This window comes from Mesocricetus auratus, unplaced genomic scaffold (assembly GCF_017639785.1).
Source record: "Mesocricetus auratus isolate SY011 unplaced genomic scaffold, BCM_Maur_2.0 Super-Scaffold_100011, whole genome shotgun sequence".
NCBI lineage: Eukaryota > Metazoa > Chordata > Mammalia > Rodentia > Cricetidae > Mesocricetus > Mesocricetus auratus.
In genome coordinates this window covers 78537433-78551265 of record NW_024429195.1, presented here as the reverse complement: position 1 = coordinate 78551265, position 13833 = coordinate 78537433, and the positions used below count along the sequence as shown (strand labels likewise).

The 13833-nt window shown below is 41.4% G+C and overlaps 1 protein-coding gene across 4 annotated transcripts in view; it reads right to left on the bottom strand.

The window, feature by feature from the left end:
• The window catches only part of Ano4 (anoctamin 4), a 401571-nt gene that overhangs the window by 152054 nt on the left and 235684 nt on the right, over nt 1-13833 (bottom strand). For all 4 annotated transcript variants that reach the window (XM_021225955.2, XM_040755102.1, XM_040755103.1 and 1 more), the window contains one exon: nt 12390-12548. In XM_021225955.2, the coding sequence (XP_021081614.2) occupies nt 12390-12548 (159 nt within the window). The remainder of the gene's footprint in view (nt 1-12389; nt 12549-13833) is intronic.

Genomic DNA, 13833 nt, shown 5'->3' with positions numbered 1-13833 from the left:
ACAATCCAATTTAGTCAAGGCTTTCCCAGGCAAGTAAGCCAAAGCAACAATGCAGTCTGAGAACTCAAGGTCTTACGTGTGAGAAGCCTCAACATTGTACAATGGAACTGCTGGTAAGTAAACAGGGAAACAGAAGGATGCTTTCAGAATGTTCAGAATCATTAACCAATAAGCTCATTATCACAATTGGTTTACTTTCTAATGACTCAGAGTATTTAAGCTTACACAAAACAAGTTTTAGTTCCCAATCACTGGCTCCCAGTATTATTGAGTTTAGTTAAAACTCTTGGTTTCTGAAACATGATTTATTGCATCGTTGCATAGAGGCTTCAAGTGGAAAGAAGGAAAAATAACTAAACCACAAACTGATATTCATCACCTACCTGCTAACTGCTTCACGTTGCCAACCTAACGCAGCATCATGTGACAAAAAGAATCAAGATAGGGAGTTTTTCACTCAAATGGAGTTTGCACAGTGAACTTAAGGTAGGAGAAACCTTCAGGCAATCCAGGGAAAGAGGAATGACTCAAACAGTTTATACCCTTTTAGAACTACAGTGTTGTTCAGAAGTCACTGAATGAAGAAGTAGATTTCAGGAGACCCATGGGCACTGATTAGAATCTGAGAAACTGAATCTGGGCAGCCTGGAATGAATGCTGAAGTGATTTACTGCTGTACAATCCAAAATAATATCCTAGCTGTACCCAGGAGCTTTCAGACTGAGGAGGAGGAGCCCCCAGGGGCAACATAATGCGTTTCCAAAACACTAATGGCCACAAGGTCTCACCACATGTAATTTTCTTTCCTTCTAGCTGGCCTGCTAAGGTCAGGGAAATCATAGGCAGTATAGTTTCTTTCTTTCATCTACTGTAGTCCTGGCCTTCTATGAAACTCTTTTTAATTTCAACATGTCTAGAAAAAAATAAGAATGGAAAATGGAATTGAAAAGTAGAGGACTCCACTGGGCAATAAACATTATATTCCCTGAAGACCATTCAAGGTCAGGATTCCTGCACTGGTGGTTTAGTCAAACTCTTAGCCTGGAAGAAAGCTATTGAGATGACTTTCTGTCTAAATTGTAGTAAGCAGAATGGGCTTCATTTGCAAAGAATCGAAAGGACACTGCACTTAGAGGAAATGAGTGTGAAAACTGGCTAGCCCTGTCACTGAGACTTGGAAGGACAATTATATCTGACCTACATTAGATTCACAGGAAAATGCTGAGTGAGCATAAATAACATGGTAGTCAACATGAAGGAATGATACAGGAACTGCGGGAAATTTGGGCGATCTTCCTGGGATTCACAGTCCCACTAGGAAGAGAGATGCAGCCCTCAGCCTGGATGACTAAATCTCAAGCTAACTGTGCAAAGTCTAGTGTGTTTCCCATCTGAGTGCCAACCCAAGGCAGTTAGTATCTATTCTTCCTTTGAACCCATAGCTTCTGGAAATCATATAATCCCCTTAGTGTTTGCAGAAAAAATATCAGAACGAAAACCTTTTCAGGTTACATTATGCTTCCTTCATTTCTTCTTGTAGCTAAAGCCCTATGAACATCCAGTGCAGGTTGCACTTCCCAGAAATGGATTGCACTGTCATCCTCTTGTCTGGAATCTTCCTGCACTCCTTCAAGAGGTTGATTCTGCCTCAACCAGTACAGCCAAAGAAACTGCTCCAACGATGTGCTGTCAGAATGAACAGCCACCTTGGGATGCATCCCCACATGACACGGAGCCCAAGCAGCTTGTAAGAAGCATGCATGGAAAGGAAACAGTTCTTGCAGCCCACAGCCCTGGCTGTGAGCCCAGCTGACATCAGTACCAGGATAAGGACCACTTGAGGACCTAGTGGGACTGATCCCAGTGGTGTCTAGCGAAGCCAAGAGGAACTGTCCCTGCTCATCCCTGCCCAACTGTAGATCTGAGAGCAAAACAAACGCCTGTTGTTTCAAGCCACACATCTTGGAGCTTTTTATTGCAACAGCAGATAGCTGGGGCATTTATTCATCTTTGAGTCTCCAGTGCCTGGCAGAGGGTCTGGAATACAGCAGATCTGAAACAGGCATTCATAAGGACTGATACTCTAACACTGTAGGGGGTGCAAGGGGTGAAGGGAACTTTCTTTCATTCTGTGGGACAAAGAACTTTCACTTTGTCTGCCTGGTCCCCTCCCGTGAATGGCAAATTCTGGATGTTTCCTTATGCAGACTTCGGGTTGCTGCTGGCTCCCAAGTTAAAGTTTGGTGTTGAGGGAATTCAGCTCTGCTCTGAAAAGAGACAATTTTGGCATCAGAACAAAGGTGTGGGCATGAGGAGGCACTCTGTGGGCAGCTTACCTAGTGTGTCCTGGCAGAGGCCTCTCAAAGGGAGGTAGGTTTTAGAGTTCCTATGTCACAATGTGAAACATTTGGGTTTTACAGAGATGGGTCTGGTCCAGCCCTAGGGGAAGGAACATCTCCTCAGTCAATTCTGTTAGGAGGAAGGCTTGAGGTTTCTCTGTTTTATTTGCTGCCATCTTTGCATGCCTCCTCTCACCCTCAGCTGAGCCCTCTTGGCTTTGCTGGAGAGAAGCTAGAGTCATATTTATAAGAATCTCCTCATCAAGGGGTTCTTAGAGTTAGAGTCTACAGTGAAGAGCACTCAGGTGATTTGGAAGATGGAAAAGGGGAGCTATTTCTACAGCCAGTGGGATTCAGTTGTACAGGCAAATGTGAGGCTCAAGGAAGCCTACACCGGTGGGTGTCTGAGACTCACCTTCCCTTACTAGACCCTCAGGTATGAAGCTCCTATTACTATGTTTCAGGCTCAAGGAGCTGGATGTGGCCTCTCTGACTTGGGTCCTGGCCTTTTCATCAGTGTCCCAGCATCTACATTAAATGATTCATTATTGGAAGACAGAAGAGCTGACTTTCCCAAGTAACTTTTACTGTAAGAGACTCTAGGGGAGAATTTCAGAAAGGAAACTTGGGGTTCACGGACAGGCACAAATGAAAGAGTAACTTACATATTGGAAACTAAGCTGCTGCGCTTCCACAAAGGGCAGGTTAGGGAGGGACTGGCCCTGGGTGGGGCCTCTCCAAAGGTTCCAACACTGCTCATGAACTTAATTTCTCTCTTGCTCTGTGCCCTGTGGGAGTTCTCTCAGTCTCCCAGATTCCAGCCAAATCCAGTTAGCTTCTCTGTCTAAGCCCTCTTCCGCCATCCAGCTCTGCCAATTCTTCCTACATGTGTATGTTGGGGAAACATAACAACAGGAGATCTCAGTAGCTGCCTTCAAGAGCCAGACTTATGACTGTAAATTCCCATTCTCTGTGTGCAGTTCCATTATCAGAAAGACTTCCCTGAAACTCCCAAATGAAAAGCTAGTCTCATATTCCTGTATGTTTCTCTGCAGCTTCACCACACCTGATACATTGACTTCTTTCATATTTCACTATCCTCGATCATGGTGGACATCTGAGAGGTATTTAATGAATGAACAAGTGAATGAATGATTCCATCCAAAACCACAGTCATCAGATGCCATTGACTTCTTCCCCACCCCTGTGTTTCCACTTTTGCCATTAAGACTTATCAGGCTTAATGAATGAAGTTCCTCTTTAAATGTTCTACTTTTGTAAGAATGATAAGCAGGACCATGGACTGACAGTTCTCCAGACTGCTTCGATGCTTTTCAGTCTCTCTGTTCATTCATAAATAATTGGTGTCAATTTGGTAAGAATACTTTGTATAACCTTTGGCAGTTCATCCTAAGAAGTAATTAATGAAAAAGAGGAACAAAACGATTCCACGAAAGAAAGACTTCAGTCCCTTTTGGATGCAGCAATATGATGCTCCCCTGTGGTATGCAATGACAACAGTGTAGCATGTGCTTTATCCCCAGACAGCCCAGTTTAGAGCTCGGAGGGGATTGTTCGATTGCGTCTCTCCTAGTTCATGATACAGCTTTGGAGCCTCTGCTGTGACTTGGAAAATGGATATTACTTTCCATTTAGTTGTGCTTTTTTGTGTTTGAAAGAATACAAATGAGTCATGTGAGATTATGTATTGATTTAAGGTCATCTTTTGAGTAAATCAGTTCAAGGTAACTTTGTTCTGGTCATCTTGACCTGGCAACACAAATGTTTTTGTTCAACCTTTTCTTCCTAAATAAACACAAGCGGTTAAGGTCCTTAGAACTTGACACTGAACTCAGAAATTGAACTGGAGATGAGGGTTAGAAGGGAAAAGGGAGAAATAGCTCAGCCGCCATCACCACTTTCATGAAACAGCCTGAGGAAAGCTAATACAGAGAACAACTCTGTCCCCAGTAGTAAGTGGACTGAGTCCTGGTAGACAGTTGCCACTTGACACATATCTCTAGTTTTCTGAGACATGACATCTTCTACTTTCTGTAGACACACGTTAAGGACCCTCATCCCAAGAAATGATGGGGACAAGGATGAATGCCTGGAAAAAAAACAGCCAAACGTTTGACCAGTGAATAAAATCATTCTCTTCTTAACAATGACATCATTGCCTGTGATTGGGCACTTCATTTCTGCCAGACTCTCCTAGGATGAATAGAATATAGAAATCAGAATTCACTTTGTCTTCAGAAGAGTTTCATGGACTTATATGCCAGTTAATTAATGAAGAAATTGAGACATAGGCTGAAAACCTTAGTAAGTGGTACAGAGGTAAGCAGAGCCAAATCTCAGTTGCCTGGCTTGAGGGTCCATTCCTAACTTAGATCCTATTCTTTTCCTCAAATAAATAGGCTCTTTCCTTCTGATTCAATGGCCTTCTGTTCCATTGTTTAAGCCAGTTGGTCCCCTGAATCAGAGAATGGTTTTATTCACCTTTAATCCCCCCCCAATGCTTCATAAACAAAACAACAAACCACAAAATATTGGATCAGATGTTTAAGTTGGTGATTCTTAGCTTAGGTCAACCCTTTCTGACCCTGTCAATTCTTGCTGGGACAAGTAAGACTACTTAGAGACTGAGATACTAGTTCCTGCAATGGAGAGGCTACAGTTGCTGCTAAATATCCTACAGTGTGTAAGACCCACAACAAAGAATTATGCAGTCCCAAATGATGATAATATCAAGAAAATCTAGGACCAAACTGACCAGTATTATTTCAACACAGCCATACAAGTTAGTTATTCACTGAAGGGATGGCTCAGTGGCTTAGAGTACATATTGCTATTACAGAGGACCAGGGTACACAGTGGCTCACAACCCTCTGTAATTCCAGTTCCAGGGAATTTGACACCCTTTTCTGACTTCTGCTAGCACCAGGTAAAAATGTGATACACATACATACTTGCAAACAAAACATTCACACACATAAAATAAACAAATCTGAAAAGTAAATAGTGATTAGCTATTCATAATATTTTGTACCAAATTCAAACTTCCATAGCTAAGCACTGAAGTAAGTAAGTCTATAATATTTAAAAAAAAAAGGAAAAAACAAAGTAAGAGGATCTCCTGGTGGGCAGGTCAATGTGCCCCTCCCCAGGAACTAAGCATCCAGACTCTGCTGACATTGCTGTGCAGGTTCCACCCCCACTCAGGAAAGGTAAGGGTGGACCCTATCTCGGGTTCAACTCCCACTTCCCCTCTTTGGGGTCTCCTGGCCTGGGGACTGCAGGCAGGTAGACTCACCCCAGGTGGATCAAGACATCCAGAGTCTGCAAACATCTAGGTGCTAGTCCCGCCTCCACCTACGGGGACAGGGAGTGTCTCAGACCTGCCTGCACCCATCATGAGACCCATCGGGGTATTGGAAGCAACAATGTAAGAACACAACAACAGTAAAAACAATATGACACCACCAGAGTCTAGGGACTCTACACCACCAAGACCTGAACATCCCAACACAGATTAAGCAAGTTCCTGTTTTCTGTCCATCCTTATTTTCTAAATGCTAATTCCTGTTTTAGGCTCACCCTTTGCCTGAGGGCCCTGGGAACATAGGCTTCTGACCTTGGTGGTTTTCTACCATGCCTGCCACAGGTATATGAGGCTCCACTCTTGTTAAAATAAATGCCATTCTCTTTGCAAGAATGAATATGCCAGCTCAGGACATGGTGGCTTACTCCTTGTAGTGGTATGAATAAGAATGGCACCCAGAGACTCCTATACTTGAATTCTTGGTCACCAGGGAGTGGCACTATTTGAAAGGATTAAAAGGATTAGGAGGCATGACCTTGTTGGAGGAAGTTTGTCACTTGGGGTGGGCTCTGAGGTTTCAAAATCCCATGCCAATCCCAGAGTCTGTCTCTGCATACAGATTGTGAGGTCCATAGTGTGCCTTCAGCTACTACTCCATTGCCTGTCTGCATGCTGCTACGCTCCCTGACATAATGAAGCCAGCCCCAATTAAAGGAGCTGCTTTGGTCATGGTTTCTCTTCACAACAATAGAATAGTGAGTAAGACATTGGTTCAAAGTCACCAGTCTGCTGAGATAGAATCTCACATGTCACAATGCAACTGTTAACATTGACATCCTATGGGTCATAGCCTGTTATGGCAGTGTCCTTTTGTATTAGTTAAGAATATACTACAAGCCCTGCCCCTGCACTCAAGGGGCAGGAGTTATGTAAAGGTTTGAAAAGGCAGCAAGAATCACACATCTTTAGGGGTCTGTTACGAGTCCTAGAAATGTCTATATCATCTATAAAATTATAATATCATGTATCACCTTATGATGTTTACAAATGAAAAATCAGTATCATTCCCCATAATCATAAGACAACTGAAGGAGCATCCTGGGGGCGGGGGAACCCAAAGTTTTAGAAGAAAATCCAGTAAAAATAAGTATAAAAAATGAAGACATGGTATTGCATATCCCATATGTGGGGTCACTTGATCCTTTTACTGCTTCACGGAGCATTATCTTGCCTTGATTGTCAAATGTATGAAACGGAGAGTCAGAAAGTCTGCATAGATGAATTGTTCTGTACTACTCAGCTCTGCCACAACTGCACCAAGAGATAAATCCACACTACCAGAGAACAAAAATGCCCATGAATGACAGTCTGGAGGGTTCCTGGCTTTGCTATCTTCTCTAATTTCCTTGGCTCCCTTCCTGCCTGTAACCATGACCATCTTCTCAGACAGCCTCTAATATTGACCTTGACATTCACAGGAAACATATGAGTTCTTCTCTTCCTATCCAGAGCAAGGTTACCATTGATCTGAATCATCTCGTCTAACAGAGGGTATGATAGCCCATGCTCACAAATGTGTGGAAATCTCAATAGTATTTCTGTTATTATTCCAAGGAGAAACAGACAGTATATTAAATCCCAAATGTGCATGCATTCCTATACTTATTGCAGCCAGATACTTTTATACTGAAAGATTGGTGAACTCAAAAACTGCCTTAACCAGTTTCTATTTTGTGACTTTACATTTTAACTTTTAAAGTTATATTTGTTATTATTACTGTGTGTGTGTATATGTGTGTGTGTGTGTGTGTGTGTGTGTGCTTGTATGTATGCCCTTCCTGTTGTAGTTCTTGAAAAAAATGCAGACTTCTCAGAAACTTGGAGTTGAGTCCCTTAAGAGATTCCTATCTTGGTGACCTGAGTTTCTTGATGCCATTTTGGAGACTGGTTGTATGTGTTTTACTTTTCAGATTTGGTGATGTCTGAGGAGTCACCAGAAGGGGCTAAAGCAGCTAGGACCTAAAATCCTTCAATGACAATTCTGCCTCCACTTCTCCAGTGAAATGTCTTTCTTGGTTCACTTAGACCCTACACTGATAATCCAATAACTCACATTCTCTTAGATATTCTTTACTCCAACATCACCTACTGCTACCTCCCTTCTGAAACATTTATTCTCATGCACCACAGCCCCTAGGTTTCCTTTCTAGTTCTCCTTAGTTTTTGTTCCTGGCTCCTCTTTATCTTCCACTTTTGAAACACTGGTATGTCCTCTGCTTCATCTTTGGGCCTGTTCTCTATTTGTAGACATCCGTCTGGGGGAACTTTTCCAAGTATATACCTCTAGTCTGGACTTCTCAAATTCTAGGTTTTTCTATCTGGTGTTTCCACTGTAATGTCACAGACATCACAGTATCACAGACTTGTACAATGAGATCCATTCTTTTCCATATTCCCGTAAATGGAAAAGTCCTTTCATCTGATTTCTCAGATAAACAGAATGTAGCATAAGACTGAGCCCTCCCCACGTGTATATATATGAATGATGTATTAACAGGGTCTCCCTACATAGCTTTGGAAAGCCTAGGACTCGCTCTATAGACCAGACTGACCTTGAAAACAGAGATCCACCTGCTTCTCCCTCCCTAGTTGTGGAATTAAAAGTGTTTGCTACCATGCCTAGCTGACTTTTCTTAAACTGTTTACTTAATCTGTCTGCATTTCCACCGACTCTACTTTTGAGCCTTCTCACTATGCTGTCTGCTAAATGCTTGGCCAAGAAACCATCATCTCTTTCTTAGCTTTTAACAACAAATCTTCTAGATTTCCCCCACCATGCCACCCTTCCCCAGCCATTCTCATTAGAGCAGGCAGCCAGAGTGAGTTCAGGAAACAGAAAACAGAGCTCTACACTGTTCCGACAAAGCTTTCCTATGACACCCCATGTCTGGGGGATGAAAGTAACATTTGCCCCTCGGCTGCTACGTTCCTTCCTCACGCGCTTCCGTCTCTTGCGTTGCTTAACTCCAGTCACACCCGCCTCATCGCAGGTCCTGTCTCAGGACCTTCTCACTTTCTGTTTGTCTGGGGCACAGGCCCAACCTTGGCAACTGCTAAAAAAATTGCAGCCCCTCTCAACACATCCTGCTTTCCTTCCCTTGCAGGCATTTCACACATCTGCTTATTTATGCTGTGTTCGATTCTCCCATAAGCAAAGACTCTTGTCTTTCTTCATTACTAAGTTCCTAGTGTTCACAGCAGGGCTGTCACAGGGTGGGTGTACAAAGAATGTTTGCTGAATGCATATTGTCCAGATGCTTTCATTTATACAATTAGAATTATTTTATAATGACTTTAATGATAGAGGCTTTCTCTCAGGTCCCATATGACTAATGGGACCAGAAGACGCGCCATGTTCCATGATTACAACTGTTCCTTACACATTCTATGGGTTTCAAGGTATCCACAAGTCAAGTAATAATACCAAGGGAAAGATGTGTCCTTACCAATGATGATCCAAATACACAGCAAAGATCAACAGGAAACAGAATTAGACATGAGAAATATAAATTAATAATATGAACATAATTTTAAGAAGGGGATCACTTTAATTAGGTACAAAAACAAATTAACTTGGACTTTGAGACCACTGCTATAAATTGCTTTCTCTGGATAATATGAGATTCTAGTTACTGCTTATTAAAGACCCAGGGTGTAGAAACCTTGACAAAGTTATTAAACTTTTATATGATATCCTCACATGTATTATGAATTGAAGATTTTCACTTGTTTGTTGTGTGTACATGTGTGTATATATATATGTGCATGTGTGTATATATGTATGTGGGCATGCTCAATATTGGGATCAATCTTCAGTCATTCTCCACCGTATTTTTTGGTCTCTTAATGAGTTCCCAACCCACCCATTAGTTAATGGATAAACTAGCCAGTCAGCAAGCTCTTGGGATATGCTTGTCTCTGATTCTTCCCCCATCATCACTGAGGTTACAGATATACATAGTCATGCTCAGATTTTAATATGACTGTGGGGGATCTGAATTCAGGACCTCTTGCTTTCACAGCAAGCACTTTCTCCATTCCCAAGGATCATCCTGTGTTTCTAGACCTCGAATGTAAAGGAGATAGGGATTTCTGTGTTACACTGAACTACAAAGCTCATCTTTAACCATTTGGAAACTCAAACTCCATTCTGCAAAAATAGCTTTTCCACAATTTTGGATGTGGGACAAAGATCCTAATAATACTAGTAATTCATAAAATAGTACTTAGTGTCAATCACTTAAGATGTGCGTGGATCTATGGAAAGTTCCTTGAAGTTCTTTTACTTTTCTTTTTCATTCTTTGCTTATAATAGGTTGAATTAACTCCTAGGAGCAAGATTTACTGTTAAAATGGTTGTCTCTCTACAGGGACTGTCAGGAAAGCACCTGATTTACAGAAGAGTGCTTCAGACAGCTTCCCTGCCTAATAACACAACACAAGTAAAGATGCCTCAGGTCATTTGACTTCGCTTATGACTTCGTACTGCCCTCTTTTCTCTCCGAGCTGGCTGAGGGCATGGGGATGTAGAGATGCCGCATTAGAGACAGGTTATACCACTACAGCTGAGGACACAGGGAGGCAGAGGTGCCGCATTAGAGACACGCTGTACCACTAGTGCTGAGGACATGGGGAGGCAGAGGCAGAGAGAGCAGAGATGCCGCATTAGAGATACGCTGTACCACTAATGCTGACTGTGGGAGCTAGAGCAAGACTGGTGCCAAAGGCTGCTTGGGAAAAACGGTTCCCCGAAGAGGCCTGCCTGCCTGCTGCCAGTATACAGAGGATTGTGAGGAAGCAAGGAAGCTACAGTCCACAGGAGAAAAGCAGGCAATGAGAAAAAATGCTTAGGGTGTTTTGTTTTTACGTTTTGCTATGCTGTAATACTTTTGCCACCTTTTCTTTTCTGATACACTTAGAAATAAATACGTAGCTATGAATGTATTTAAAACTAATAACAAGTTAGCTAGTGTACAAGGCAAGCCACGCAAGCAATGCACCTGTCACGCCATGGGCACACATCACAGCATGCTGCAGGTGTAGAGCAGGCTGAGCAAGCCTCCACGGCAGGTCCACTAAGAGCAGCTACATACTGCAGTGCCCGTGTTTGGAGACACGTGGAAGGCTGGTATGCGGTTTAATAATACACATATCTGAAAAAGTATTAGGCTTTTTTAGTTTGAATGAATAAGTCATGAAATGATTTTGAAATGGGCTATGCAGAGGAAGCCCCGGGAATGGGAAAAATAGTCGTGAAGCTTAAAATACCAATCTTTCATTAATTGCACAGGGTTCTGTATTTTGATAGGAATCAACATTTTGACAAAGTCAGAAGGGACTTTCATTATTTCACACTATGCTGATGTTATAATCTTTCTCTTTTTCTCATATAAAAATCTTGCCACTTAGAAGTAAGACTATAGGACAAAAAGCAAGGCCAGTTAAGAAAAAATGCAATGTGCTATGCTCAGTTGATCAGCATAGGAAGGATTTCTGGGAATGCCACAAAGACAATGAAAAGGCAACATTTAATTCTGTTTGCTGTGCGAAGGGAAAGGGAAAGCTGGTCCAGTCCCCTGGGATAAGAACTGATTCTCCCAGGCAACACTCTTCTCATCATTTCCCCAACTTCTTGTTGGAGACATTCCAGAGACATACTGCTTATGCACTGAAAATGTTCAAGGAATGAGGTCAGTCTACCAAGCCTGGGAAAGTCCCATTTACCCACTGTCTCCCAAGATGGACACAACCAGTGTGGGTGTAAAATGCCTCCACTATTCCGATGCCTCTGAGCAATGAAATCCTGGCTGTCTGACTTCAATGATCTATAACTCAGCCTTGAGAAGCAGAGTAGACATTTTAATTTGTTAGGATGTATTTCTTATTGATCGTACAATGTTTAGGGGAATCTAAGAGTTACATAACTCAGCTAAAACACACACACACACACACAACACACACACACACACACACACACACACACACAGTGCTAGCTGTACAAGTCTCCAGGGGACTATTATCAGAGACCTGGCAGAGCCTCCTGTTTGTTTAGTTCTGCAAAACTCTCCATGCGAAGAAGACAGGGAGGAGGTTGGGCAGGAGGGGAGCTAACGGTTGATCTGGGAACCCAGTAAGAAATAATCTGAATATTTTTTTTTAAACTGGAACCATTTTAATAAATTCTCGCCAAGTGGTTTCTCCTCCTCCCCCATAAAGCCAATCTCTTCTGGTTTGCAAGGATGCCTAAGTTCATTATAGACCATTAAATGTAACCATGGCCTCCAGAGGGGGCTGATGGCATTTTATTCAGTTTTCTTTACCAAGTGTAACTAGAACCCTCAGTCATAGACACAGAACAGCGGCAGATGTGGGAAATCAGATAAGTCATCATATCTTAAAACAACCCGGTTAATTGGAACAGAATATTTTATCATGAAGTCATTAGACACTAAAGTACTCTTAAGGGTAAAATGTGCTTCAAAAGCCCAATACATGGAACATCCCCAAATACTGAAAACAGGGAAACTAATTAAATAAAATGTCCTGTTAGCATGCCAAAACCTCATTTAGAAATCTGATTCTTGATGTGTATATGTAAGTGTGTGCTTGCCCACACAACGTGGTATGTGTGTGTATGTGTTCCTATGCCAAAAAAACCTATTTACCTCTTTCTCCATTTGTAATCCTTCTGCTCTAATATTCCTTTCAAATACTTCTCTCTTTTCAGTCTGAGGGTTGGATTTTCTGTACACAAGAATGTAGTCAATTCGACATTTTCCGTCTCTAAAGTAAAGTCCGTTTGATTTCTTTCGTTCCCGCACTGTCTGTGTACAAAGAGAAAGAGACCAGTTCAAGCCATTCATGAACCTGAGCTTTAGGCAAGCAATGTAAAAGAAGAACTAAAACTAAATGAAATTTCCATGCTGTTTTACTAAAATTTCATGCTCACAGAATGAAATATGCAAGCAGGAAGAAACAAAATAAAAACTGAAGATGTATTATAGAGAATGGGCAAGATGCAAGACGTTTGAAACTAGCAAGTGTTGACAAAGATATGGGGCAAACTGAGAATCATTATACCATGCTGGTGAGAGTCAAAACTAAGGAGTAACTTTGGAAAACATATAGTCATTATCTTGTAAAACTGAACATTTGCATAACATAAAACCCTAGAGAAATTCTTTGCAAGGCAACTGAGAGACATAGATAAATATTTATAATAGCATTGTTCAGAATAGTAGAAAAATTTAAAGTTAGAGAACACACTCAGATATACACAATAAATGGCTAATACATTGTGTACTAGATATATATTCAGTGAAATACTATACAACAACAAAAGGAATATTGAAGAAAAATAAATTTTTACAAAAGAATAAGTCAAAGAAGACTTCATAACACGATTTTCTATAAAATATAAAATAAAACAAATTTCTATATGTAGTAAAACTTTTAGGGCAAGAAAATGAAAACGAAACCATGAACACTGGGAGGATGGTACCCCTGGAATGGTAAAAGGATCACAAGTTCTAGTCATATTCTAGTTCTGTTTTTCTCAATATTGTCTGCCCACAGTAAAGACAAAGCAAACACACACACACACACACACACACACACACACACACACACAAAACAGTTTAAAGACTGGGTGTGATGATGAACATTTTTCATCCCAGTGTTTGGGAGGCACAGGCAGGGATATCTCTATGAATTCAAGGCCAGTCGGGTCTATATGACAAGTTCCAGGCCACCCAGAACTGCACAGACTCTGTCTCAAAGCAAAAGAGAGAGAAAGAAAAGTATTTTACGCTCTTTCTTATCTTTGGGTATATGCATAAATACATGTATATGAAACAACTAAGACAACACAATATGCATTGGCCTATTTCCATACATCCTGATATTAATTTTCTATTGCATTAAAAGCAATAACAAGTTAGTAACTCTGATAAGGCATATAGCTTGAAAGGTTCTTTCTACTTCATAAATTGGATGATAGTTCAACTGATGTTCATTTTATTATAAAACATATTTAGAAGTTATGCACATTATTTTCAGGAAACTGAAGAAGCGGATGCATGGGTTGGTTTTTTCACACAGGCTCCTTAG